The sequence below is a fragment of the Strigops habroptila genome, chromosome 2 (genome assembly GCF_004027225.2).
Source record: "Strigops habroptila isolate Jane chromosome 2, bStrHab1.2.pri, whole genome shotgun sequence".
NCBI lineage: Eukaryota > Metazoa > Chordata > Aves > Psittaciformes > Psittacidae > Strigops > Strigops habroptila.
In genome coordinates, this window is record NC_044278.2 from 119,511,858 (window position 1) to 119,538,873 (window position 27,016).

The 27,016-nt window shown below is 47.9% G+C and overlaps 2 protein-coding genes across 3 annotated transcripts; one reads left to right on the forward strand and one right to left on the reverse strand.

Annotated features, from left to right (window-relative positions):
* The first annotated feature begins 1,216 nt into the window (after window positions 1-1,216).
* On the forward strand, window positions 1,217-14,154 carry CLNS1A (chloride nucleotide-sensitive channel 1A). The gene is made up of 7 exons (XM_030477710.1): window positions 1,217-1,384; window positions 4,023-4,159; window positions 7,567-7,680; window positions 8,913-9,023; window positions 9,477-9,650; window positions 10,998-11,082; window positions 13,530-14,154. The coding sequence occupies exons 1-6, from the start codon at window positions 1,239-1,241 to the stop codon at window positions 11,063-11,065; spliced, it is 750 nt and encodes a 249-aa protein (XP_030333570.1). The 5' UTR covers window positions 1,217-1,238; the 3' UTR covers window positions 11,066-11,082; window positions 13,530-14,154.
* On the reverse strand, window positions 13,469-27,016 carry AQP11 (aquaporin 11). Of its 2 annotated transcripts, none has more exons than XR_003990304.1 (4): window positions 25,868-26,990; window positions 20,359-20,475; window positions 16,978-17,575; window positions 13,469-14,288 (listed from the first exon to the last, which is right to left on the reverse strand). XR_003990304.1 is itself a non-coding variant. In XM_030477709.1 (4 exons), exons 2-4 carry the CDS (start codon window positions 26,460-26,462, stop codon window positions 17,523-17,525), a joined length of 765 nt encoding a protein of 254 aa, XP_030333569.1. In that variant the 5' UTR covers window positions 26,463-26,512; window positions 26,615-27,016; the 3' UTR covers window positions 16,473-17,522. The 2 variants fall into 2 exon arrangements, 1 of the variants encoding a protein (XP_030333569.1); XM_030477709.1 differs by lacking the exon at window positions 13,469-14,288 and having other exon boundaries at window positions 16,473-17,575; window positions 25,868-26,512; window positions 26,615-27,016.

Sequence of the window (27,016 nt, forward strand, 5' to 3'; positions counted from 1 at the left end):
GCTGCTCACGCTCCTTTTGATGCAGCTCAGGACACGGTTGGTTTCTGGGCTCAAGCACACACTGAAGCCGGCTCATGTTCAGCTTCTCACCAACCAACACCCCCAAGTCCTTCTCTGCAGGGCTGCTCTGAACCTCCTCTCTGCCCAACCTGCAGCAGTGCCTGGGATTTCCCCGACCCAGGTGTAGGACCAAATCAGCTGGACATCCTTCAAGCAATTTGGGTACTTGTGACTTTCCTTTTTTTCTGTGTGTGTGTCTATCAGGAATTAGTCCCTGACCATCCACCAGAATCCACTTTCCAGCACCTGACACTGGTCACCATGAAGCTGCTGCGTTCATCACCTCCAACAGAGCCCTACATGCCCAAACACAAGCACTGCTCACCAGTGTCACTGTTTGGGGTTCCAGTGCCCACCCCAGCACCCCGCTTTGCTTCTCTTTTCATAGATTATGAAGATTTCACTCATACCCCACCAGAGACAGAAGCTGCTGGGACCAGACCCCGGCGCTATGAGATACACCCGCAGGGACGTGATGTGTGGGGTGGAACAGCTTCCCCTGCCCCGCGGGGCGATGATGAAGGGGGAATCACATCAGGGAGAGGGGAGATGGTGGTGGTGGCCTCTGAGCTCAGCCCGTTCCTGCTCCTGCCATGAGGGGAGATCATGAGGGGAGATGAGGGGCAGCCATGAGGGGAGACCATGAAGGAAGAGCAGGGGTGGCCATGGAGTGTAAGGGATAGCCATGAGGGCAGATACTGATGAAAGATAGGGGGCAGCCATGAGGGGAGATCATGAGAGAAGGGGTGTCCATGAGGTAAGACCATGAGAGGAGATGAAGGGTGACCCTGAGGGGTGAGGGGAGATCATGAGGGGAGATCATGAGGGGAGAGCAGGGGCGGCCATGGGGTGTGATGGATGGCCATGAAGGGAGACACTGAGAGGAGCTGAGGGGTGGCCATAAGGGGTAGGGGCAGCAGCCACACAGTGTGTGCCACTATGGGGGGGTGGCTACGAGTGGCAATCATGGGGGGCAGCCATGAGGGGAGCTCAGTTTGCCCTCAGTGCCATGGGTTAATGGTGGCCTCGGCAGTGCTGGGAACGGTTGGACCTGATGAGCTTAAAGCTCTATTCCGATACAGCCGGTTCTAAGATGGCGGCGCCCGCCCTATGGAGCCGCGCTCTGCAGAGCCCGCGGCAGGACGGGAGCTTCCGCTTCCGCCGCCCGCCGCGGGCCGATGGCGGAGGAGGGTGGCGGCGCCATCATGAGTTTCCTGAAGCGGTTCCCGCCGCCGGCCGAGGGCGTCCGGCACCAGCAGCCCGACACCGAGGCCGTGCTGGCGGGGCGCTCGCTGGGCGCCGGCACCCTTTACATCGCCGAGAGGTGAGCGGGGCGGAGCGGGTGTCTGCGGGGGGGGTGGTGCGGGTGTGACGGTGCTCGGTACCCCCGTAGGCCGCGCTGTGAGGGGCCTCCCTGAGGGATGGCGGAGCGCAGGAGCCCCGGGAGGGCTGCGGGGGGGTGGGGTGTAAAGACCTCTGTGCGGTCGACCCCTGTGCGGTCTTCCCCTGTGGGAAGGGATGGGATCCAGCGGGACCTGGACAGGCTGGAGAGGTGGGACCGTGTGAACCTCATGGAGTTCAGTAAGGTCCTGCCCCTGGGTCGGGGCAATCCCAGCACAAACACAGACTGGGGGAGACTGGATGGAGCAGCCTGAGGAGAAGGACTTGGGGGTGTGGGGTGAGGAGAAGCTCCCCATGACCCGGCTTCAGCGTGTGCTTGAGCCCAGAACCCCCCCGTGTGCTGGGCTGCACCCCCAGAGCATGAGCAGCAGGTCAGGGAGGGGATCCTGCCCCTCTGCTGCGCTCTGGGGGACGTGGAGCTGCTGGAGCGAGGCCAGAGGAGGCCCCGGAGCTGCTGTGAGGGCTGGAGCAGCTCTGCTCTGGAGCCATGCTGGGAGAGCTGGGCTGGGGCAGCCTGGAGAAGAGAAGGCTCCTGAAGGGGAGACCTTAGAGCAGCTCCAGTGCCTAAAGGGGCTCCAGGAAACCTGGAGAGGGGCTTTGGACAAGGGTCTGTAGGGACAGGCCAAGGGGAATGGCTTTAACCTGCCAGAGGGGAGGCTGAGATGAGCTCTGAGGCAGAAGCTCTTCCCTGTGAGGGTGCTGAGGCGCTGGCACAGACTTTTCCCAGAGAAGCTGTGGCTGCCCCATCCCTGGCAGTGTTCAAGGCCAGGTTGGAGGGGGGTTCCCACTGTTCCTGCTCTAAATAGTGTTTTAAACAACACAAGAGCAAACAGCATAGTACGGGAACCTGCTGGTCAGTGCATCAAAACCACAGCCGCTCTCTTCTCTTGGCAGGGGAGCGGGTGATGTGGCTGTGGATTTTCTGCTGTTACTGACTGCTGAGGTTCTGTCAAGTCTTTCCTGTCCCATTAATCACGTGGACACTGAGTGTTCTTAACACACAGAAATCAGGCTGGTTATTCTGGAAGATGTTGTCCGAGCACTTTAGACTTTCCTTTAAGTCTTCCTGCATTGTAGAGTTCAAGAAGGCAGTTTGTTGATTAAAGCAATGTAATTTTCTTTAGTTATGGAAAAATACTCTAAATATAGAATCATAGAATAGTTAGGATTGGAAAAGACCTTAAGACCATCTAGTTCCAACCCCCATATAATGTATTTCTGCAGCAGAACAATGTTGTTAGAACAAAAACATTCAAAACATGCACTGAGGATTGAATTGTCTTTTAGCACCTTTAGACTCTGAAGCATTTATAAAGAGTCTAATATTATTTGAGGGGCTTTTCCCCTCACCTGAGCTTGTTGCTGATGTTCCTTTTGGAACAGAATCTCTCTGCGCTTCCAGTCTCTGTTGTTTTCAGTTGTTTGGTTGCAGAGACAAGGGCTTCTGTTCACGCAGCATCTCCTCTTGACATGCCTAATGTTGAATTTCCTTGTAACTTGCTTTCAGTGGAGTTCTGTGTGAGGCACACACAAGCCTGCCAGCTTCCTCCCAGCATGTTTCAGCACGTCACAGGCCTCTTACTGCAGGCGTTTGCTGGTAATGAATAAACCCAGTGGTGTTTGCAGGAGGGCTGTGCCCTGGGGGAGCTGGGCACTGGCACAAGAGCTGGCCACCAGGGAGGACAATGTGGCTTTGGGTCTGTGCTGACTCCACATCCACAGCTGTAAACAGTGAGAGCTGCCCCATTGAGGCCAGGAAGGAAATTCCTTGCTCCCACTTCACTCTTGCTCTCGGCCTGACTTCCCGAGGCGAGGAATCTTCTGTGACCTTTCCATGGCTTTTGTCCTCAACAGAAACTTGTGAGCACCAAGTTCTGCGTGAGGGGGAGGTCTCAGTTCCTGCCCCTCGGTGCTTCTGTGCACTGTGTGAGCTCACTGATCACAGACATCCAAATCTAGGTGGAGTTTGGTTTCTCAGCTGCCAGGACACTGATCTTTGGGTTATGAAGGAAGTAGCAGCCCAGTGGTGACAACCTGTGCTGCCTCTTGCTGTGGTTGGAGATGAGAGTGAAAGTGGGGGGAAGCGGAGGCTACAGCACAGGGGTGGTGATGGGATAAAATGATCCCCTGGCTTTGTTAGCTCTGCTGATCACAGAACTGGTTGTGTTTCTACACACAGATCTATAATCCTCCAGAAATTACACTAGTAATAGAAGCCACAGAACATTTGAGTTACAAATCCCACTCTCAGGCTGCTGTAGTTCTCTTTGGGGTGACAGATATCTACAGGGAGGAGAAAATGAAGAGGTAGGGGGGGAAATTCAGGTGCAAATGATTTGGAGTGCTCAGCTTCATGTCCTTTACGAGCAGGTTTCTGCTACCTCAGCCATCACTTACTTAGGGCAGATCCAGGACTGTGTGTTACCTAAGAGTGGAGTAAGTTCTGTGTCCACAATTACTCACTGTTTTGGGGTTGCTTTGCTGCAGGTGTGGGTCAGGTCCCTCACATCCCTCTGTTAGTTTCTAACTTGTCTCCTTTTTTTTCCCCTTCTCCTTGTTAGTCGCCTGTCTTGGCTGGAAAACTCCGGAGTTGGCTTCTCCTTGGATTATCCCACCATAAGTTTACACGCTGTCTCCAGGGACCTGAGTGCCTTCCCATGGGAGCACTTGTACGTCATGGTGAACGCCAGGTTTGAAGGTACGCCTGGAGCATTTGGTGTTGGTATTGCCAACATGATTTCCTCTTCAAACCCAGTGAATTTGGGGTTTCAAAATGCTGTGCTTCATTTAAGTGTTTTCTGTTTCATTCTCTGAAGGATAATTATTTTAGAAGTAGAGTTTTGCTCTTGTTTAGACCCATTTCTGTGCTGTTCTGCTCTCAACACATGAGTACATATGACTGGAGCTGCCTGGCATTGGTTCTCTGCTCCCTTACACTCACTGTAAACAGTTCATTTCCTCTGCCTTCCCCCTGTGATTCTACCTTGGGTATCATTTCTGCTTTACTGAATGTGTATTAATGGTGCTGCCCTCTCCAGGCTTGAGGAATTCCTGCTGTTTCACATTAGCCTGGAAGCTTTCACTCATTATCTCCCACAGCTTGCTTAAAATGCAGGCACCAGCTCGTGTTAGCAGGCTGAATGGGTCTCTGGTGACTTCCCCCAGAACCATTGACCCTTCTTGCTGAGTCCTAAAGAAAACAAAGTGTCTCTTTGATTCATTCTGTGAGGGTTTTCCATAGTTTTGATGTATATTTGGTTTTTTCCTCCTGGCAGACCTATTAATATTTTGTGTCATAAACTGCCATCTCAATGGAAGAGTAAGGAGTAGTAAGTCCTGAGCAGGTCTCCTTTTCCCTTCATGCCTGTTAATGATCGTAGTTAAAGGTTTAAATCTGGCATCTTATTGTTCTTTAAATCATCTGTATACTGAAAGTTGTGCAGGACTGAGGAGGCAGAGGTGCTTTTACACTACTAATACTCTTCATTATTTCCTCCTCTCATGTTAATAATGCGCCCTCAGCAAGTTTGCTGACGACACCAAGCTGTGTGGTTCGGTTGATAAGCTGGAGGGAAGGGATGGGATGGAGAGGGACCTTGACATGCTTGTGAGGTGGCCGATGCCAGCCTTATGAAGTTTAACCAAGCCAAGTGTAAGGTCCTACACCTGGGTCGGGGCAATCCCAGGCACTGCTACAGGTTGGGCAGAGAAGAGATTCAGAGCAGCCCTGCAGAGAAGGACTTGGGGGTGTTGGTTGATGAGAAGCTGAACATGAGCCGGCTTCAGTGTGTGCTTGAGCCCAGAAACCAACCGTGTCCTGGGCTGCATCAAAAGGAGCGTGAGCAGCAGGTCAAAGGAGGTGATCCTGCCCCTCTGCTCTGCTCTTGTGAGACCCCACTTGCAGCACTGTGTGCAGTGCTGGTGTCCTCAACAGAAGAAGGACATGGAGCTGTTGGAGCAAGTCCAGAGGAGGCCACGAGGGTGATCAGGGGCTGGAGCAGCTCCTGTATGGAGCCAGGCTGAGAACATTGGGGCTGTTGAGCCTGGAGAAGAGAAGCTGCGTGGAGACCTCAGAGCAGCTTCCAGTGGCTGAAGGGGGTCTGTAAGGATGCTGGGGAGGGACTCTTCCTTAGGGACTGTAGTGGTAGGACAAGGAGTAGTGGCTTCAAACTTAAACAGGGGAAGTTTAGGTTAGATATAAGGAAGAAGTTTGTTACAGTGAGAGTGGTGAGGCACTGGAATGGGTTGCCTAGGGAGGTTGTGGATGCTCCATCCCTGGCAGTGTTCAAGGCCAGGTTGGACAGAGTCTTGGGTGACATGGTTTAGTGTGAGGTGTCCCTGCCCGTGGCAGGGGGTTGGAACTAGATGATCTTAAGGTCCTCTCCAACCCAAACCATTCTATGATTCTAATAATGTTCTCTGACAATATCACTACAAATAGAGGACTAAGAGGACATTTATGTGTCCAACCTCTTGGTGGTTCTTCCCCGTTTTCCTTTGTCTGTGTTTATTTTGAAGTAAACTGAGCTTAGTCTCAGAAGGGATTTTGTTTTCTAGCTTTGAATTCATTCTGACCGTGGTGGTTGAAAGCATGGATCTCCTGCGGCAGTTCATAGCTATAAATCCTTAACAGACTGATCTTTATGGGTGGTTTTTGTTTTGTGAATGTATGGACTCTGGCTACAATAAATGTCCAGCAAATTGATCTGTTTAGTTGTCAAGTCTATGTTCTTAAAGGGCTTTTCCAACCTGGTCGATCCTATGATTCTACCCCTGGCCTGCAGTTTTTAACTGCTGAATCATGATGTCAAACCCAAACCTCTCCACTTCTTTGGCTGCAGGAGTCTCAGTTCTTTGTTGGACAGGGGACATTTAGTTCTTCCTCTGGAAGTTTTGGTTGTGCTCTGTGTGTGTGTGCGCCTCAGCCCTGCTTCAGGAAAAGGCACTCAGAGGTTGACTTCACAGAGAACAAAGAGCTGGGCTCAGCTGTGACAAGCCGAGCCTGCGGGTGGCTGTTGGAAAGGGGCTCTGTAGCTTCCCTGGAGACTTCAGTTTTGGGGGCAGCTGGTTGGCAGCTTCTTGGCTTCTTCCTGGTCTTGGTGGTGCCAGTTCTGTGGGGGATAAAAGCCACTCTCAGTGGAACAGCCTTGACTGTGTTCCTCTTCTTCTGTAACACATAATTAATGCACTTCTGAGCCTGTCAGTGCAGTGTCCCCGGCACAGAGGGATCAACTGCAGCCATCATTGTGGGGTTTATACTTATGGAAAGTAAACCATCAACTTGTTGCTTACTGATCCATGTAAGTAGTGCCCAGAATCTGGGAAACAGGGTTTTGCACAGTTGGCATTGGCTCTGGGTGTGTTTCCTACCTTTGACATCTTTCTGGCCTGCTACGAGTATCAGGAATCAAGTAGAGATGCTCTGTAAACCTCAGAGTGCTACAGGAGAGGCTACGCTGGGAGCTGTTGGTTTCAGGACAGTAGTGCTCAGGATCCCTCCAATTCAGGTTATTTAACAAATCTATGTACATAGTACTGTGCAATGGAATGATATAAGGAAGATATCCTTGGATATAAGGAAGAAGTTCTTGGATATAAGGCAGAAGTTCTTCCCTGTGAGGGTGCTGAGGCGCTGGCACAGGGTGCCCAGAGAAGCTGTGGCTGCCCCATCCCTGGCAGTGTTCAAGGCCAGGTTGGACACAGGGGCTTGGAGCAACCTGCTCTAGTGGAAGGTGTCCCTGCCCGTGGCAGGGGGTTGGAGCTGTATGAGCTTTAAGGTCCCTTCCAACTCAAATCAGGCTGGAATTCTATGACAATGAGTGGGGATTGTGGAGGTTCTGTTTTTAATGAGGATCAGGCAGTTTTCCTGCAGTATGTGAATAATCATGTGGCCATTCCAGAAATGTAGAATCCTATAATTGTAACTGGAGAAGTTTCTGCATGACAAGTGTTGTTGAGGTGCTGGGGGAGGACCTTGTGTGTCCACCCTGTGGGTGGGAGTGGGTTGGTTTGTGCCTCTCCCACGTTATGTCCAGGTTTCTGATGTGATTATTTGTGTGTTCCAGAAATAAACATGTTTCTCTTAAATCTTTCCATTTCCTAAAGAGGCGGAGACAAAAGAGGCTCCTGTGGCTGAAGGGGAGGAGGAGGAAGAGGACAGCGATGACGATGCTGAACCCATTGCAGAGTTCAGATTTGTACCTAGTGACAAATCAGCCTGTAAGTGAAGAGGGAAAAACTGGTTTAATGTAAAGGCCTGGCTATATGTGGAAGACAGTGGGGTATAGAGATGTAAAGTACATCATCCTGTAGTGTCCTTCTCTAATAACTTGATTTCTGTGTGCTGAAAAGAACAAAGTGTTTTATCCTGCTTGAAGCTGGAATATGTCAAGCAGCTGCTTCTCAATGAAAATCCCAATGCTTAAAAATAGAGACTTTAAATTATAAATACACAACAAAGATACTCTTATCTGTGTACATGTGCAGAGAACCTGTATGGGAAACAGCTGATGAAATACAAATTCAGCGATATTTGAGGCAGCAACAATCTCATTAGAAACAGGCTAATGCCCACATGCTCCCACTGGAAAACAGTCATGTCCCATCCTGCATGGAGCTTTACAGCTGGATCCAGGATTCAGGAATCTTACATGTTAGATGTCACAGAGAATCCTGTAGTGGGTAACCACAGACTGAGTTGTCCAGAGCTAGGCCTTTATCATCAAGGCCCCCAACACAAGAGGGACGTGGAGCTGTTGGAGTGAGGCCAGAGGAGGCCCCGGAGCTGCTGCGAGGGCTGGAGCAGCTCTGCTCTGGAGCCAGGCTGAGAGAGCTGGGCTGGGGCAGCCTGGAGAAGAGAAGGCTCCTGAAGGGGAGACCTTAGAGCAGCTCCAGTGCCTAAAGGGGCTCCAGGAAACCTGGAGAGGGGCTTTGGACAAGGGTCTGTAGGGACAGGCCAAGGGGAATGGCTTTAACCTGCCAGAGGGGAGATTGAGATGAGCTCTGAGGCAGAAGCTCTTCCCTGTGAGGGTGCTGAGGCGCTGGCACAGACTTTTCCCAGAGAAGCTGTGGCTGCCCCATCCCTGGCAGTGTTCAAGGCCAGGTTGGACACAGGGCCTTGGAGCTACCTGCTTCAGTGGAAGGTGTCCCTGCCTGTGGCAGGGGGTTGGAACTGGATGAGCTTTAAGGTCCCTTCAACCCAAACCAGTCTGGGATTCTATGAAACAACAGGAAAGTGCTGTTAAGAGGATAAAGCTCCAGGCTGGATCTGGGAAACCTGATTTGTTTCCTGCCTGGCTTCAGCTTGTGGGTTGATATTTCAAAGACATTCAGTGCGGGTTCTGGTAAAGGAATGTTCTTAGTCTTTTTTTGCTCTTTCAGCCTCTCTTGCCTGTTGTGGTGGGTTCTGATGGATGAACAAGGGAGGTTTGTGTGTGTTTGTGTCCCTGCAGTGGAAGCCATGTTTTCAGCCATGTGTGAATGCCAAGCTCTGCACCCAGACCCCGATGATGAAGATTCAGACAATGACTACGAGGGGGAGGAGTACGACGTTGAGGCCCATGGTTTGTAATGCTTGTTCCTTCTGAAATACCTGCCAGCACCTCGATACCTCCTGTCTGTCATGGTTTAGTCTGTTTAGAAGTTCCGTGTTTATTGCTCCTCTTACTGAAAGATTCTTTTGCCAGAGGCACATAAACCAACTCAAAATCCGCAGGGAATCTGTAGTTTAGCTGTCACAAATCACTGGAATTCAGCAAAAACATTGTTCTCATGCTGAAAAGCCCCAGGACACCAGTTGATACTGGTGGTCTGGTGGCCTTTGGTGGTCCCAGTGGATGTGTTTGCAGAGGTTTGTGCTCAATTCACATCACCATGTATCTTCTGTAACTGATATGAGCAGCCTTTTAATCTCAGCCAGCTCATTGAGCATAATTTACCTGTTTTCTTGTTCCTGCTCCCCTGCTCGACGCAGGCTCCTGAACTTAGGTCTGATAACCACCACCTTGTCTCCGCAGAGCTCCAGCAAGGTGACATCCCCAGCTTCTACACCTATGAAGAAGGGTTGTCACATTTAACTGCAGAAGGACAGGCCACGCTGGAGAGGTTAGAAGGCATGTTAGCCCAGTCTGTCAGCAGCCAGTACAACATGGCTGGAGTCAGAACAGAAGACTCAATAAGGGAGTTTGAAGGTAAGAAATGCTTTTGTTGTCATAGGATCATAGAATTCCATATTGGAAGGGACCTCAGGGATCATCTGGTCCAACCTCTTTAGGCAAAGCATGACCCAAACTAGATGGCCCAGCACTGTGTCCAGCCCAGTCTTAACAGTGTCCAACTCTGGGGAGTCACCACTTCCCTGGGGAGATTATTCCAATGGCTGGTTGTTCTCATTGGGGAAAATTTTCCTCTTGTTTCCAGTTGGAATCTCCCCAGGAGTAACTTGTGCCCATCGCTCCTGTCTTTTCCATGGGACTCCCTGTAAAAAGGGAGTCTCCATCTTCTTTGTAGCCACCCTTTAAATACTGGAACATGGGGATAAGGTCCCCCCTGAGTCGTCTTTGCTCAGCTGCTCACTGTTCACTCCTGTGAACCTTGTGTCCCCCAGGTCCCTTTTCCCAGAGCTGCTCCAGCCAAGCAGATCCCAGCTTGTACTGCACTCCAGGATTGGGTTTTCCCAAGTACAAGACCTGACACTTGTCCTTGTTGAGCTCCATCAGATTCTTATCATCCCACTCTTCAGCCTGTCCAGGTCACCCTGCAGGCTGGCTCTCCCTTCCCAAGTGTCCACTTCCCCACTCAGTTTGGTATCCTTGGCAAACTTGGTCAGGGAACACTTGATCCCATCACCCAGATCACTTATGAAGACATTAAACAGTGTTGGGCCCAATATCAGTCCCTGGGGGACCCCACCAGTGACACGTTCCCGGTTGGAGAAGGAGCTGTTCACCACCACCCTTTGGGTGCAACCTGTCAGCCAGTTCCCACCCACCGCATGGACCACTTGTCCAAACAATAACCCATCAGTTTCTTTAGGAGGAGGCTGTAGGAAACCATATCAAAAGCCTTGGAGAAATCAGGTAGACAATGTCCACGACTCGCCCTGCATCAGCTTTGTCAGAGAAGGCCATCAGGTTTGTCAGGAAGGACCAACTAAAGCCTGTATGAGAGCAGCGGTTGTGCAGTCTGGCTCCTGTTTGAGCACAGTTAAAGCTGTTCAAAGGACTTTTGTAGCCATTTGCTCCACCAAAACTTCATTTAAAAATGAACTCGTTTAACTCTGGTATTTAAATTATTTCACTAAGATGGGGTGAGATGAGGTGGTGGGAAGCAGCGATGGCTTTAAGTGACCGACTGATGGAGCTGGAACGAGCCCACTAACCTGGGAGCACATCAGTGTTTTAAACCTTGCAGAGGTTCTGCAGAGGAGTTTCCTGTCCTGGCCATCTCCTGTCAACAGAGGGCATCCGCTCCCTGTGCTGTGACAGCATCACCCGCTTGTATGCGGTGGTGTGTAGCGTCGGCTCTTCTGTTTTCAGATGGGATGGAGGTGGACATAGCACCAGTAGTTGCGGGGCAGTTTGAAGATGCAGAAGTCGATCACTGAGGAGGCCACACGCTGCTGTAAGTTCTGCTTTCCAGCCCTTTTCAGGCCTGCAGAGCCTTCTGTCTCTGTAATATGTGTAATGCATGTGATCCCAGATCTCCTGCAAGGAAGTATCTTGTGATATTGGGGTGATGGTGACTTGGAGGAGGAAGAGGAGCTGTAGTTAGCGCAGATGTGGAAAGATGTTCAGTGATCTGTCCAAAATTGCCTGTTGGTGTAAACCATCACCCTGCGTAGGTCATCTGCATGGAGGTGCCTGTCTGGAAGTTCAGCCCTTCAGTAGATGTAACTGTCCCATCTCAAAGGCTCTTAGATGCTGGAGCTGTTGCTAGGAGGTTATGTCCTTAGTGAGTGTTATTTCACCCTCATTGTGCTGGATTTCCCAGGCCTTCCGAGGGGGTGGAACACTTCAAGTGCTGTGAGTCCATCTCTTCCTTCACTGCAAGCAGAGCAGGAGGAGTTCCTGCTAAAGCTACTGAGCAATCTGGATGGGGTGGTTGTTAAAGGACCTCACCCTGCTTAGGTGGTTGTGTCCTCCTGCCCACCATCACCTGCACTGCTTTTCTCCTGTTGGTGGCATTACAAGATGTGCCAGTGTTTCCTTGCTGCTGCTGGGTGGGAGAGGAAGAGCACTCATTCTGCACTGTGTGGAGATACACAGACAGTGGGGTTGTGACTCCAGCCCTGCTGCAGCACTGCTCACTAGTGCAGTGTTTGCCTGTGCTGCTGAAGCAGTGGTGTGCTGTCCCAGCAGTGAGACTGCCAGATCTTGCCTCGAGACGAGCACAGAACCATCCCACTTGGAATGCTGGAGAAAACAGTTGTGGGGCAGCAGCCAAAAGCTCAGGGAGGGGAAAAAGAAAGGGCAGGGGAGGGAAAGGCCACAAATAGGAAGGAAACACACTGAAACATCAATGGAAATGGGACAGAAGGAATCGGTTTGGGATTACAGGGTCACTGGGAGAGAGGCTGCAGCCCCATGAAGGGCTGTTGTAGTGGTGCACATCTGCTTCCCTCCTCTGCTCCTGTGCCTTTGCTGTCAATACTCCTGCAGTAAGTCTGTGAGTAGCTCTGTGCTCACTTACTGATCTCAACCACTGCCACAGGCCCCGAGTTAGTATTTATTGTTGGGTGTAAGAGCTCAAACCTTTCCCAGCCCTGTTGGCAAAGGGGAAGACTTTGCACTCCAGAGAGTTCTCCCAATAAAAGTCAAGATATTAGTTGCCCCATTGGACTTAAGTTGATACAGGAAACTCTTCAGCTGTAGATGAAGAGCCTCTTGGTGAATGGGAAGCTTGGCTCTGATGATTCCATCTCCAAGATGATTTTGGTCTATGGTTTATTAAATAATCGTGCTGTTGAAAATTCACATTTGAATGTGTATTTGAACACTTGAGTAGGATTAAGGAGAGTTAGTGGCTGGTGGCAGCTCTCTAAGGAGCCTGGAGGTGCTGGTGGAAATGGTGTTGACTGATGTCCTAGCAAAGCACCAAATACACCCTGTCACAAGTTGTTTTGGACGGAGGAATTCTTCCTGCTGCTTAACCTGTGCCTTCCATGGTGCTGCAGGTGGCTGTGGGGGATTAATGCTGTGAGAGGTGACTGGATGGGGAATCTGCTGCCCTGCTTGTCCTTGGCCTTACGGGTCAGAGCTGAGGAGCTGGTCCCTGCCAGGGCACATCAAATGACCTGCATGTGCAGTGGTGCTGCTCCAGGCAGCAGCTCAGGAGCTGATGGGCCTTTCTAAACCAGGCTGAGTGCATTTTTGATGTTATTTAAGGAAGTTCAGAAAGCTGGGATGTACAACAGCAATAAACAACTGAAGGTGCCAGGTGCCAAGAACAGCTCTTGGAGGCCTGTGCTCGCGAGTTTGAGCATGAGGGCAGCTTGATTCTACACCCTGAAAAGAGGGGTAGAGAGGGAGCATGCTCTGATCTCAGTACTGAATCACTGCTGTCATCTTTGTGGAGCAGCTCGGCCCTTTTAACCTTCTGAAGCACAGAACCAACCTGCAAGAACATGTTGTTGTGACCCTTTAGGGAGCAGAACGCTGCTCTGCTGCTAAAGCGATGCCCTTCTGGGATGCTCATGTTGCATGTTCCTGCTCATTACCCAAATGAGATGTGACAGTTGCCCACCAAAGCTCCTGGAGATTTGTTGCTGGTTCATGTGGGACGTTTCCACTGATGTTTAATGAGCAGTTTCGTGTCTTGTCACATCACGAGTTGCAGTGCCCAGTGTGTCGGTGTATGGGGGGGTCTGCCAGGGCATGGCCATGCAGCAGCTTGTCCTTAGCTGACCCGAGCTTAGAGCTGCTGCCAAAGATGTTCAGCCCTTGTGAAAACCAGTGGGTTTGCAGTGAAGTGCTGTCCTCTGTAGCTGCAAGCAATGATTAACTATGACTGTGTAAAGATAAATAACCTTTATTTTTAATCATGTAAACTTGGTGTCTTGTATCTTTCAGATTCCTCTTGTGGCACTTGCAGAATAAGCTGTAAAACTGAAGGCATGGCAGTGACTATCAGGAGTTAACCTTTCTTTTAATGACCTAAGCTTAAGACATCTAAGGTCTAAAAATGCTTTTATAGATGTTTAAACCAGGGTTTGACATTTGTGACCACTATGGGGTTATTTCAACAACCAGAACCAACCAACCAACCCAATAAAACCTCTTTGCATCTAACACTTGAACGGGGCTAATCAGGGGGCATTCAAAGAAGCCTTTGTAGGAGTTCTGGGACTTGAGAAATCCAACTGTAAGTAGAACAATTTTAGATTGTCCTGGAATTCCCTGTATTTTTGTACCTGTTCATTGAGGTGGGGAAAATGGGACTAGAAATGTTACAAAGCTGGACTAAAAGGACATAGGGTCAGGCGGGGATTGAAAGCAAAGCTACACGTAACGCCCCTCAAGTGACCGGGGTCAGTTCAGTGCTGTCCCTTTCATTTGTCTGAGAGCAGAGTCTGAGTGGGAGAGGAGATGGACTCAAAGTGTGTAAAGTCCTGAAAGAGGGAACTGTTTTGTGTCTTTGTATCACATGTTAACAATGTTGTGAAATAAACTAAGATGTTTTTGTATCTCACAACCACGTCGGGGCTGCAGCTCTCAGTCCTTTCCTTCAGCCAGCAACTGGTGACTCTTAGCTCATGTCCCTTGGGTTTGGCACGTTCTTCTAGAGCATTTGTGCTCATTTGACTCCAGTGAAGCCACTTCCTGGGTCACCTGCATGTGAGAACAAAAGGGCAGAACATATTCAGAGGGCCCCTTAATACAGAATTCGTCTGTCACATCCCAAACTTGGGAACACAGCTTTAGATGGCCAAGAGCTTAGTCCTGCTGGAGCCTTCCCAGCTTCATCTCTGTGTGGTGGTGGTTTTGCCATGGGGCAATATCAGCAAATTCAAGTGTTTCACCCCCCAGTGTTCAAATGAAAGTCTGACACTAAAGTTTTTCTTGATGTTCATGTGATTTGTGAACTCTTTTCAGTAGTAGTATGGTGGTAGATGAGCAGTTTTCTTTACCAGCCCTGCACTCTTGCAGTCACTTTGAATGGTCCTGCCCTGGACATGGTTTGGTTTCAAGGTACGTGAAAATTATAACCACCCTTGATGAATATTCATTAGGAATTGCAGCCAAATTAGTGATGATTTAATAGTGTTGTGAACTTTGCACTGCTGAATACATTGAGTATTTAGTGTAATAAAAGACATTCTAGAAGAATGTCTGCACTAGCCCCTTTATGTACATAAATTGGAATCATAGAATGGTTTGGGTTGGAAGGGACCTTAAAGCTCATCCAGCTCCAACCCCCTGCCACAGGCAGGGACACCTTCCACTAGAGCAGGTTGCTCCAAGCCCCCGTGTCCAACCTGGCCTTGAACACTGCCAGGAATGGGGCAGCCACAGCTTCTCTGGGAAAAGTCTGTGCCAGCGCCTCAGCACCCTCACAGGGAAGAGCTTCTGCCTCAGAGCTTATCCCAATCTCCCCTCTGGCAGGTTAAAGCCATTCCCCTTGGCCTGTTCCTCCAGGCCCTTGTCCAGAGCCCCTCTCCAGGTTTCCTGGAGCCCCTTTAGGCACTGGAGCTGCTCTAAGGTGTCCCCTTCAGGAGCCTTCTCTTCTCCAGGCTGCCCCAGCCCAGCTCTCTCAGCCTGGCTCCAGAGCAGAGCTGCTCCAGCCCTCGCAGCAGCTCCGGGGCCGCCTCTGGCCTCGCTCCAGCAGCTCCACGTCCCTCTTGTGCTGTTGCCCCAGAGCTGGATCAGGACTGCAGGGGGGGTCTCCCCAGAGCGCAGCAGAGGGGCAGGATCCCCTCCCTGACCTGCTGCTCACGCTCTGGGGGTGCAGCCCAACACATAGAGGGGTTCTGGGCTCAAGTGTTCACTGAAGCCGGGTCATGGGGAGCTTCTCCTCACCCAACACCCCAAGTCCTTCTCCTCAGGCTGCTCTCAATGTGACCCCTGTGCTTTATGGACTTTGCTTTCACACGCTGTCGTCAATGATGTGGACGTTGGGCCTCTAATCCAATAAATCCTGGCTGCCTGTGGGTTTGTATCTCTACTTTCTCTTCTCCCTGCCTGTCTGCTTTTATGCTTCATGACCTTTATTCTTGAGACCTTTACCCTGTGGGCCTCACAGGCTCAAAGCAGACATGCAAATCAGTTCATTAGGTCAGGCCTATTTGTGTAAGAAATGAGGTTAATAACTGAGCTGGTGTAAGGCAGTGAAGGCAAAGTCCCAGGGAGGGAGAAAAATAATCTACAATCTATGGATCACTTTAAAATAGGTAAAAAAGCAGCAAAGCCAGAGAGGGGGAGGTAGAATCTTCCCACAGCAGCTGTTTAGAAGCAGTGGATGGTAAAAGGATGTGTTTTTCGGAGGTCTCATGCACTGGGGTTCTGTTCTAGCCCTGAGTTACAAACAGGCAGATGAATGTAAAACCAGCTGAAGGATCATGTCTGATCATGCTCACAGTGTGGCATGTGTAGTCCCTGCTGTGAGGAGTTTTACTAAACATAGGTAAGCCTCCTTTAGTAAGCTTACTTACACTAGTACCCGAGAGCTGCTGACTGATGAACCAGCAGTTCTAGTTCTGCTCAGTGTATCAGCAGGCTGCTTTAATGACTGAATACAGGGTTGTGCGTTAAGATTCTTGTATGAAAGCCATGTTCAAACAGTTCATTTTGCAATATAACCTTAGAGGTACCTTGGAAAATGAAGATTTTATTGCCACAAGTAAGAAGTGACAGGAGAATCTTTACTTCCCCAACTCTTGCAGAAAAGGCAGCTGCCAGCAGCAGCTGGTCAAGACTTAGGTCATCGTTTGACTGTGGAAAACTGCAACAAAATGTGTCTGATTCCCTCCCTTTCTCTGAGGATCTGGTCTGCTACTAGTGGTATATTTGTAGTACTGGTTAACCACCTCCCCTGTCAACCCTACTAACTATAAAGTGAAGGCTTCAATTTAAAAACTATCGGCATATATAAGAATTAAGATGCAGATGTAGCCTCTTGTGCTAGAAACAACTTCAGGGGATGCTACCTCTCTAGTGTTCTCCTCAGTGGAGAGCATAAAGGGCTTGTTTGTGGCAGTTTGTGTATGAGGCTCTTCCATTTATTCTCCTATATTACAAATTCCTTTATTAAAAGAAAAATACCTGGTAAGAGTTACATAAAATCAAGTTCCACATGATTCATTCTTATTTACTGTGTCTATTTGACTGTGTGAAGAGGCAGCAGTGATCCCAGGTAAAGTAGTTTGGGGTTTTTTTTGCCCCCCAGTGCCCTTTTATGTGTGTGACTACAGACTTTTATGGTACTTTATTCCTGCTTTTTCCAACCAAGATAAGCATTCAACCAACTGCAGTGGGCTGGGACGTGGCAGAGCCTTCCCAAAGGAAGTGAGGAGTTACTTACCTGCACTCAGCTATTAGTAAAACAATGCTGGTCCTACAGACTGTTGAGTTTGTTGTAAGGTGTCTCTAGAATAGAGCTGTGGAGCCTTTCTTCCTCTCCTGTGTTGCAAGCAGGAGTATGAGGAGGTCAACAGAAGAATGAAATCTTCAGCTCCTTTTTTTATGCAGGTGCCTTCTATGGGAAGAAATCCAACAGAGTCATTACAAGGACTGAGTATGTCTCTAAAATGAGCTTTGCAAACTGTTGTAATAAAGGGCAGCAAATGGCACTTCTGGCTAAAGTGACAAAAGTTGCAGTGTTTTCACTGTCCTTCACATTCCTACGGGTTAACTGGAAATGGTGGCAGGTATCTCAAGATCCCAGTGTGCTATTACTAAAGAAGTGTTTGAATATAAAGTTGGAAGTCAAAGATTTCAAACGTGAAGGCTGGAAATACAACTGGAAGGTGGTGTGGAAGTCGAGGTCAGCACTTCTCTGACAGCTTCACATCTGCAGACGTTGAAGGTGTATTTCAATGTCACTGCTTGATATGAGGATCTGACGGCTCAAGAGATCCGGGGCAGGATTTCACCCCATATAAAAGCCACAAGTATTGTACCTAAAAAAGAGAAATCACAGAAAGGGCCTTTATTTCACTGTATTTGAGGAGGGGACAGTTCTGGTATTAAAAATAAATACTCAAGTAGTTGAGTGTCTGCAGGGATGGAAGGAGAGAGTTTTCAGTCAAAAGGGCTAGAGGCAGTTGTTAATGTTTGCAAACACCATCTTTTTCCACCAAGAAACCTTACGAGTGATCTTTATCAATTAATAACCTTTGTTTTCTTTGTGTATTTAATAGGGTAATTCTAATCTGGGTGAGCCAACCTAACATCTGACCAGGTGACTCCAACACGTGCACCTTCCTGTTGCTGTGTCAGGCCTCCTTTCTTTGTAGCTGCCTGTATAAATGGCTGAACCAGCAGCTAAACTCTGTTCCTCAGCTGACAGGGTAAGGAGGAGTGTGTGAGCAGTGTCTGTTTTAGTAACCACACTGGTTTTAGGGGATGGAAAGAGGTCCGGGATAGTGGGTCAGGCTTTTTAGGGGGGTTTTGTTGAAGATTGTTCTAGTTTAGGGTTTGTTTTGAAGATGAAAAATGTCATTGATTGTAGGTTCTTCGTGAGAGTCATAGAATAGCTCAAGCTGGAAAGGACCCAGAAAGATCATGGAGTCCAAAGAAGGGCACCTGAATACAGTTTAAGACCTTTTTTTGTCTCCTGTTAAAAAATGAGTGGATTCTGTTTCAGAAATGAATGTCTGGTTGACAGCATTCCTCAACCATGACTTGTATCTTATGAAGTGTCCTAGATCACCAAAAAGCTTACTGGAAGGGATTATAGGCAGAAGTTCTTCCCTCTGAGGGTGCTGAGGTGTATTTTCTATCCTTTAATGATAAATCACTGTTGATGAATTTTTACAGACTGTAGCATTTCTCCCTAATCCCATCCTAAATCCCTCAAGTCACGGTTCCGTTTGAGTTAACATGTGCTGATTTTCTTACTCGAGTCAAAAATCACCTGAAGGCTTTCTGCAGAGCAGGATGCATCTTGCTAAGTAAGTAGGAGATGGTGTTGGAGAACACCTCCTGTTTGTTTAGATCATTTGCCAAAACCTTAAATCCCAAGTACTTACAACCTGGAAAACCTCCAACTGGTTTCAGGTAGAAATCAGTCCACACACCAGGAAGCTGAGCCTGGATTTTGAGGAGTACCATGTGTTCTATCAGGAGCAGGTGATGCTCACACCAGCTTTGCCTACAACACTTTGCTAGCTACCAACTGGAACAGCACACAGGCTTGTATCTTACTCCTCAGTGCTTACTCTATGTTCATATCCTGTTTGGGTATCTAATATATCCAAAATGATATTAAAGTGAATTTTAGTTAGCCTGAAACTTCCATCTCTGAGTCAATGCGAGTGGAACATGCACAGATGTAAACTCAAACAAGAAGTTCTTTGTTTTAACTGGTGCCCTTTGAGATGTTTCCTGTTTATGTTTCGCGTCCTGTTGCACCTTCCTCACTGTTGTAGCTCCTAATAGGATTAACAAGCACGGAAGAACTCGGGATTAGCAGACAGTTTCTTTATATACCCTCTACACAGCAAGCTCAAGAGGGACTAACTGTGAACAACCAACAGGAGGGAGCAGTTTCATCTGCACACAACTCAAAATCAACAGCTTCCAAATGAAAACTGTATTTTAAGTTAGGAAAAAATCTAGTTATTAATATTGCTTATTCCTGAACTAAGAACAGATTGTTTCCAAGAGTGACTGGGGGAAGAACACAGAATGGCAACTGCAAAGTTTAGACACTATGGAGATAAAAACCTGATTTGGTGTTATAATAGTATAATTTATAATTGAGAAAGCTCATTTTAAGCACTTGTCCTAATCCATGTGGGGTTTTTTAATCCCTATGTTCTTGTATAGTGTCACAAAGCAAGGCAGAAACTCTGTGCTAACCAGTATGTTTCTCTGTTTGAACTTCATCAGGCTCATATTCGCTTTCAGATGACCTCTTCTCCTTTTTAATACTCTGCTGGAATCTACAAGTGGGCCCTTAGTCAGTGAGATCATTTGCAATGTACCTCAAACAGGCTGGGCTGTAAGACCAAGGTGTAAAGTCCCAAGTAGGCAGCTCTGAAAGCAGCCAGAGTAAACAGCTGGTGGTTTACAACTAACCAGTTAACCCAAACCAAACACCTAAACACGGGCCTTAGAACTGTGCTGGTGTGGTTGGTTGGTAGGTACGTTTTCTTGCTCCAAGTATCCCAGAAATACTTAAGGCTTTGAACATAGAATCAGTTGGGTTGGAAAAGACCTTTAAGATCATCAAGTCAAACGGTTCCCCAGCACTGCCAAGGCCGCCACTGACCCATGGCACTGAGGGCCTCAGCTACACGTGACATCTAAACTAAACAATTATTTAACCCAATATGGTTGTTTCTTAAAATGAATTTACTGAAAGAGCAGATATTATTTTGTGAATGAAACTGGTGTTTAAAACTCAGTGTTAGATGCTTGATTCACAAACAGAACACTACAGGTGCTGCACACAGAGCATGAAATAGGGTTAAAATCCACAGCCTACACGTGCAGAGTGAAACCATGACTGTGTATGACTTCTACGCGTATGCCTGCCATGGCAGGGGGTTGGAACTGGATGATCTTAAGGTCCTTTCCAACCCAAACCAGTCTGTGATTCTATGATTCTGTGTTGTAACTGACTATGTTCTGGATTTCATGAAGTAGACTATCAGACAAAGAACACCAGTTCCTGATTTCTTAACCAGGTACTAAATACAACTTCCTCAAATACACCAAGTATGAAGAACTTACTTACCCAAGGATGGTGCTACCCAATAGACTAGTGAGTAACTCAGAAATTTCTCATAGAAACAGTGTGGATGTAATGAAAAAGCCAACGCTGGGTTAAATATTGCTCCTGTGAGATTTCCACCTGCAATAAAATGCAAACAGTATGGAATCAAACAAGATGAAATCAAATCTTTCAGAGTGTTTATTCTAAATTGAGACTGAAATGCACATACACAATACTAAAAGCAATGTACACCCTGCAATAGAATGAATTAGCAGAAACCATTTGAACAGATAAACTCTTCTGAGTTACTCACCCGATGACAGGGGTAACAGTTTAACTGTTTTCTGAAATGCTTTTCAATACCTTCTGTATTGAAATGCACTTCAATACAGAAGTGTAAACTGTAACTTCCTTTATCTCTTCCTAGCAAATATTCTTTAAAGACATGGGTTTGGCTCATGTTGAATGTTTCAGCTGATAAGCTCTTTTACTTACAGTCTGTACCACACTTACAGAAGAGAAGGGGGAATGGCTTTAACCTACTAGAGGGGAGATTGAGGTGAGCTCTTAGGCAGAAGTTCTTCCCTGTGAGGGTGCTGAGGCGCTGGCACAGGGTGCCCAGAGAAGCTGTGGCTGCCCCATCCCTGGCAGTGTTCAAGGCCAGGTTGGACACAGGGGCTTGGAGCAACCTGCTCTAGTGGAAGGTGTCCCTGCCCATGGCAGGGGGTTGGAACTGGATGAGCTTTAAGTTCCCTTCAACCTAAACCAGTTTGTGATTCTATGAAGTCGATCCCCCCAGCCAACTCCCACCATACTGGGCAGGACGTGCTGTGGTACAGAACACCCCTTTGGCTAGTTTGGGTCAAGTGTCCTGTCTCTGCTCCCTGCCAGCTTCTTGTGCCCCTCCTCACTGGCAATGCATGAGAGACTGGAAAGTCCTTGATTTAGATGTAAATGAAGTGGCCTAAATAGTCTCTAAATAACTAGATCCAACCACATCACATTGTGGGGACTGAACTGTAATTACACAGCAGATGAACCTGCAGGTGTTTTATTTCTGACATATGTTGTTCCTCTCATCACAATCTTGCAGAAAAAGCATTACTGCCAGCAAAATCCTCTGTATTTCTGTACTATTAGTTACTAACCACCCCATATCTGTTTTATCTGTTAATCTGATCCTGTAAAATATAATTACGTTGATTTAGTTTCTTCTTGATTTTTCCCAAATAAGCTTTGAACTCCCCCTGTGTACAAATACCACCCTCTGTAACCCTCATTTGTAGGAGCATCATTTAGGAGAAGGTTTACTAAGCTCTTTGTCATTTTCTGGTCTAGTTCTCTTTCTATATTCTCCTTCTGATTTCTTTGACTGTTATTCCAGCTCAGGAAGGTTTTAATCTTTGTTGATCTACTCAGTTTACTCTGGTTTTACGTGTCTTCTCCAGAGCAACTCAGGTTTACTGGGCACATTTAGTCTGTTATTGTGCACTCTGCCACGTGAACAACTTCCACGGTTGCCAGGGAGGCCAGCTACAGTCATTTCATCTATGTCTGAATTCACTGCTTCTGCTTTTAGATCCACAAACATACATTGAAGAGTAGAACTGCACTCTCAGGATGCAGCTGCTGTTTCTGAACATTAAAAACAGAGGTTTAGCTGCTCTATTTCTTCAATATTCATTACTAATAACTACTGGAATATCAACCATAGGCCACTTGTATAATCTTATTTAAAAATGCTTATTAGCCATCTCAGTCCGTGCACCAGAAGGATTTTATGGCAAAAGAAATGTAACCTCTATGTTGTTGTACACAGAAAAGCTTAAAAAGGTGCAGAAATGAGTGTTCCACACATGAGAGTCATTTTAACACTTGAAATTACTAAAGGCAAACCCAAAATAAGGAAGAAACTTGGAATTAAATATATATATATATATGGAATTTTTACTGTGATATTTTAGGCTCAGAAGGATTTAACCGATTTCATACAATTCTGACTTCATGTAAAACTGCCTCTAAATGAAAAATCCCTCCAAAAAGTGTATTTTTACTCTATCCCTAATTAAATCTTTTCCCAAAGGAAATACCCAAAGATATTCTTTAGCAACATGTGTATGGTGTGCATCCTTAGCTTCTGAATCACTCCCTTCATATGCAAAGACATAATGTTCTCTTTTTCCTTCTATTTTGGAGAAGAAACAGCGAAGGCAGAACTGGAGCTTTTCTGCACACGTTGTGCTGTAAAAAATTTGGTTTGTGTAAGACTAAATGTTAAAAAAAAAATCAGGTTATTTTTAACTATGAAAAGTAGAGGAAAAACTAAAGGGACAGCTTGAAATTTTGCAGCTCGTGTATAATCTGACATTATTTGTTGCATCCCCAAGCACCTGTATGGGCTACACACAACAGTGACCCATCAACACTTCTTTATTCCAGCACCTTCACTCAGTCACCATGGAAATGTAATTTAATGGCTTTGAGCCCTCCATGTGTATCAATACATTTGGACTGGGATAAGCCATAGGGATATGGGTATCCTTCAAAATATTACCCAAAGCAAACTGGAATTGGAGATATTCCCTTTTACAGTCCCTTTTTAGACAGCAGTTCTTCCTCTTGCAGCTTTCAAACTCACAGTAGAACGTAATTCATGGAATGAAATGTGATATATTACGGATGAGGTGTATTTTCTAACGTTTCTGGTTCATTCTCAACTAATAAGCACAGGTCCTGAAGGCACAACTGATGTGGTTTTTAAACTCAGAGAGTAAAACCAAACGAGCATGGGTTTAGACTGTAGGTTTAAGGAGAATAGAGGGTATTCTGGGGAATGTTTGTGTGTGGATGTGGGCAATGGGAAAGAGGCAGCAAGAAAGGTTTGAGAACCTCTTAGGTGTCCTGCCTGTACCTACCTAACCTTCCACTGCAAAAGAGATCTGTTACAGTGCAAGCCTGTGACTTCATCACAGGAAGAAATTCATAGCAGGAGCATTTTCCCACATTTGTTGTATAATAGCTTCATGATAAGAATCTCTGATTTTATGCCTTCCTTTACTTCAAGAGGCTTCAATCAACATCTTAGGAGTGAAGAGGAAACACCCAAGTTCATGGCTACTGAAGGAGGAGGACAGCACTTTTCACCTTTCCTTTTGAAGCTGAGTGTACAGCAAAGAGTGCAAACCTTAGGAAGCCTGGAACAGAGGGAACAGGAAAGAATGAGATTCAAAAGAAGTGTGAGCAGCAGGTCAGGGAGGGGATCCTGCCCCTCTGCTGCGCTCTGGGGAGACCCTCCCTGCAGTCCTGATCCAGCTCTGGGGCAACAGCACAAGAGGGACGTGGAGCTGTTGGAGCGAGGCCAGAGGAGGCCCCGGAGCTGCTGCGAGGGCTGGAGCAGCTCTGCTCTGGAGCCAGGCTGAGAGAGCTGGGCTGGGGCAGCCTGGAGAAGAGAAGGCTCCTGAAGGGGAGACCTCAGAGCAGCTCCAGTGCCTACAGGGGCTCCAGGAAACCTGGAGAGGGGCTTTGGACAAAGGCCTGTAGGGACAGGCCAAGGGGAATGGCTTTAACCTGCCAGAGGGGAGATTGAGATGAGCTCTGAGGCAGAAGCTCTTCCCTGTGAGGGTGCTGAGGCGCTGGCACAGACTTTTCCCAGAGAAGCTGTGGCTGCCCCATCCCTGGCAGTGTTCAAGGCCAGGTTGGACACAGGGGCTTGGAGCAACCTGCTCTAGTGGAAGGTGTCCCTGCCCGTGGCAGGGGGTTGGAGCTGGATGAGCTTTAAGGTCCCTTCCAACCCAAACCATTCTATGATTCCACTAACTCTGGGATAATACTAGGTTCAGGATCTGCTCTCTGGAATGCATATGCGTTTTTATAGTAGACTGACTTCTCGATTAAAAGAAATGGAAAGAAAGCTGTCCAGGTAGCTCAGGGTGTTCTGTACACAACACAGACAAACTGTGCATGTTAAAGAGGACACAGGAGGTCTGATGATTCCTAGAAATACACGGGGATTGACTGCACTGGACAGCCGTAACAAGTCCACGTTTATGACAAGGAAGAGGACACGGTGCACAGCCTTCTGCTAGGAAAAGGTCTGAGGCCAGCCTGGCCAGTGACAAAGGACATGAATCCTTTGTATGAACTAGTGAAGAAGCAGGCAATATGACACATTATTTTATGAGACTATTTGCTAAGTAAGAAAAGAACGTTAAGAACCAGGAATCCAGCTTTTTATCCTTGTAAAAGAGGGAGGATAACCTTTGGCTACACTTAATGAGTTCAGAAATATATTTGATGTGCTAAAATGCACTGACACCTTCCCTCTGCCTTCAAAATTAATATTAGAAAGTAGTTCAAATTGCCAAGTTAATGCTTAAAATTCTCTGCGGGCTTCTTTTAATCTTGCAGGTATTGGCTACTTTCAGGGAAATGGAATGACTAAAGGTTTCTTCATTAATACAGCTGAAAATTCACCTGTACTTTATTCTACTATAGGCTATTATGTTTGACAGCATAATACAGTTAAACCTTTTACACAAGATGTCAGGGACATCCCAAATGTTTACTGGTAAGAGAGAGATTTCCCTCTCTCATAACCAGATTTGATCATTTCCTAGATGACTGATGTGGGGGGCTGCAGCACAAGCACAAGGAGCTCTATAACCATCTCTCTCTCACTTCCCTGCATCCCAAACTACAGCGTCTCCTTCCCAGTACAGCCCTGCAGGGTGACAAGTGACACAACTCTGGTGCTTCACCGGGGGCAACAGGGAGCATCACCTGCAGAAAGAAGTTCAGACTGACTCCCCTCACCTCTTCCCACTGCTCCAGGGAGGCTGCCCAGGTGACAGTGTCCCTGCTCTGGGAAGCATGAGGTGCCAACCAGGCAGAGGCAAGGACATGAACACACAGTGCACTACAGAGACACAATGCTGTTGTCAATGCCACGATACAACAGACACCTGACTTATATTTCTTTTTGAACACTTGGTTTCAGGAGGTATTTTATCATTTCTGCATGGATGCTACAAATAACCACTCCTGCTTTAAGGATTTAACACAGTTAAACTGCACTGATATGAATTATGCATTATTTAAATGCAGAACTTATGCCATATCACCAGCCTGTACCCTGCTGTTGCACAATCAGTGTGTTTTCCTCTCGCAATGCCGCTTAGAAATCAGAGCACAGTGTATGAAATCTCTCACGTTGTATCAAGTTGGGTTATGAAACAATCCTTCACTAAGGTATTTTAACAGTGTTCTGTGAAAACCTTTACCAGATTTACTTGTGGATTTGACACCGTTTTAAATTCATTTCATTCTTAACCCCACACCTGCCTGGAATCTAAATCAGGCAAACTTTACATAAACTCCAAATGAACTCTGCATATGTTGGACCAAAGAATCTGTTTGATACATTTTTTGTAACGTAAGAACACTAATTTTACATCCTAACACTTTTAAGTATATCAAAACCCCCTTCTGCTACAACTTCATTGCAGGAACAGAGAAAAACAAAGAGACTAACCTGCATACACGAGCATGGTGATGAGAAGAGCCATCAGATGCACTCTGTACTTGGGATTAACTCTTTCCACTCGCAGGAAGGTCAGCTGGAAAACGGCAGAAAAGAGCAATTCTATGCAGAACGCCTGCATCACTGTAGTCTGCATGGGGTTGCTGCAGCCCTGTGAGAGTGCTCCAAAATGGGTCTCTGCTATCCCCAGGCTCCAGATACAACGCATAAACACCCTGGCAAGCACTGCAGCCACGAACTGAGCGGCGATCTTGAGTCCACCGGTCTTGAGCGATATCCCATCGCTCCACATGGACTGCAAAGTGCCGCAGGGATTGCATGTGCTGCCGCTCAGAGTCAGGCCGTGCAGGACGGTGAAACCATAGGTGAGACTGAGGGCGACGTGAGGCTTCGGCTCCACACTGGCGAGCAGGAAGAGCTCGTTAGTGCAGGCACAGATCTGGAAGGTGCTCAACATCTCCATGAGGAAAGAAAAAAGGCGATGGTCTAAGTAAAGCCGGCGGCGGATGAGCCTCTTGCACAGCCCCACGGCCACCACGGTGCTGGTCATGAACAGGAGCGAGATTTCAGCCCCACCGACAGCCATGGCGAGAGGCTGACAGGACGGAGGAGTTCACCCCGGTCCAGCCCCACCACCTATGGAGAGAAAGCAAGCAGGAGGAGGAAGGGGAAATGTCCACCCTTTCCCTTGCCCTTTCTGTCCCCACCTGCTGGGAGCCTGCGAGGCGCCTGACTCACCCTCCGCTTGACGGGAGCAAAGGGCAGGGAGCCCGGCTGGACAGGGGTGAGGGCACGGGGATCCCTGTCCCCTCCTAGGAATGGGTTGGGAGAAGGAAGGTCTCTCCCTGCGGTGTTAAAGAAGCACGGGGCGGGAAGAAGGGGGCTCCGCTTTCCCTCAGCGATGAGGCGGGCGAGCTCCCCTCAGCCAGCCGGAGGGCGGAGAAGGTTAAGGCGGGCCCCTGCTGCCGGGGGAACGGGAGGCGAGCCCCGACTCCTCAGCACAGCCGGTAGCGCGGCCTCCCCGTCGGCAGCGGTTGGAGAAGAAGCCCCGTCCCCTCAGCGGGGTGAGGCGAAGCGGCAGCAGTGTCCCCTCCGCCTCAGCTGGCGCCCGCCGGCAGCGAGCGGGAGGGCTGAGGGAGC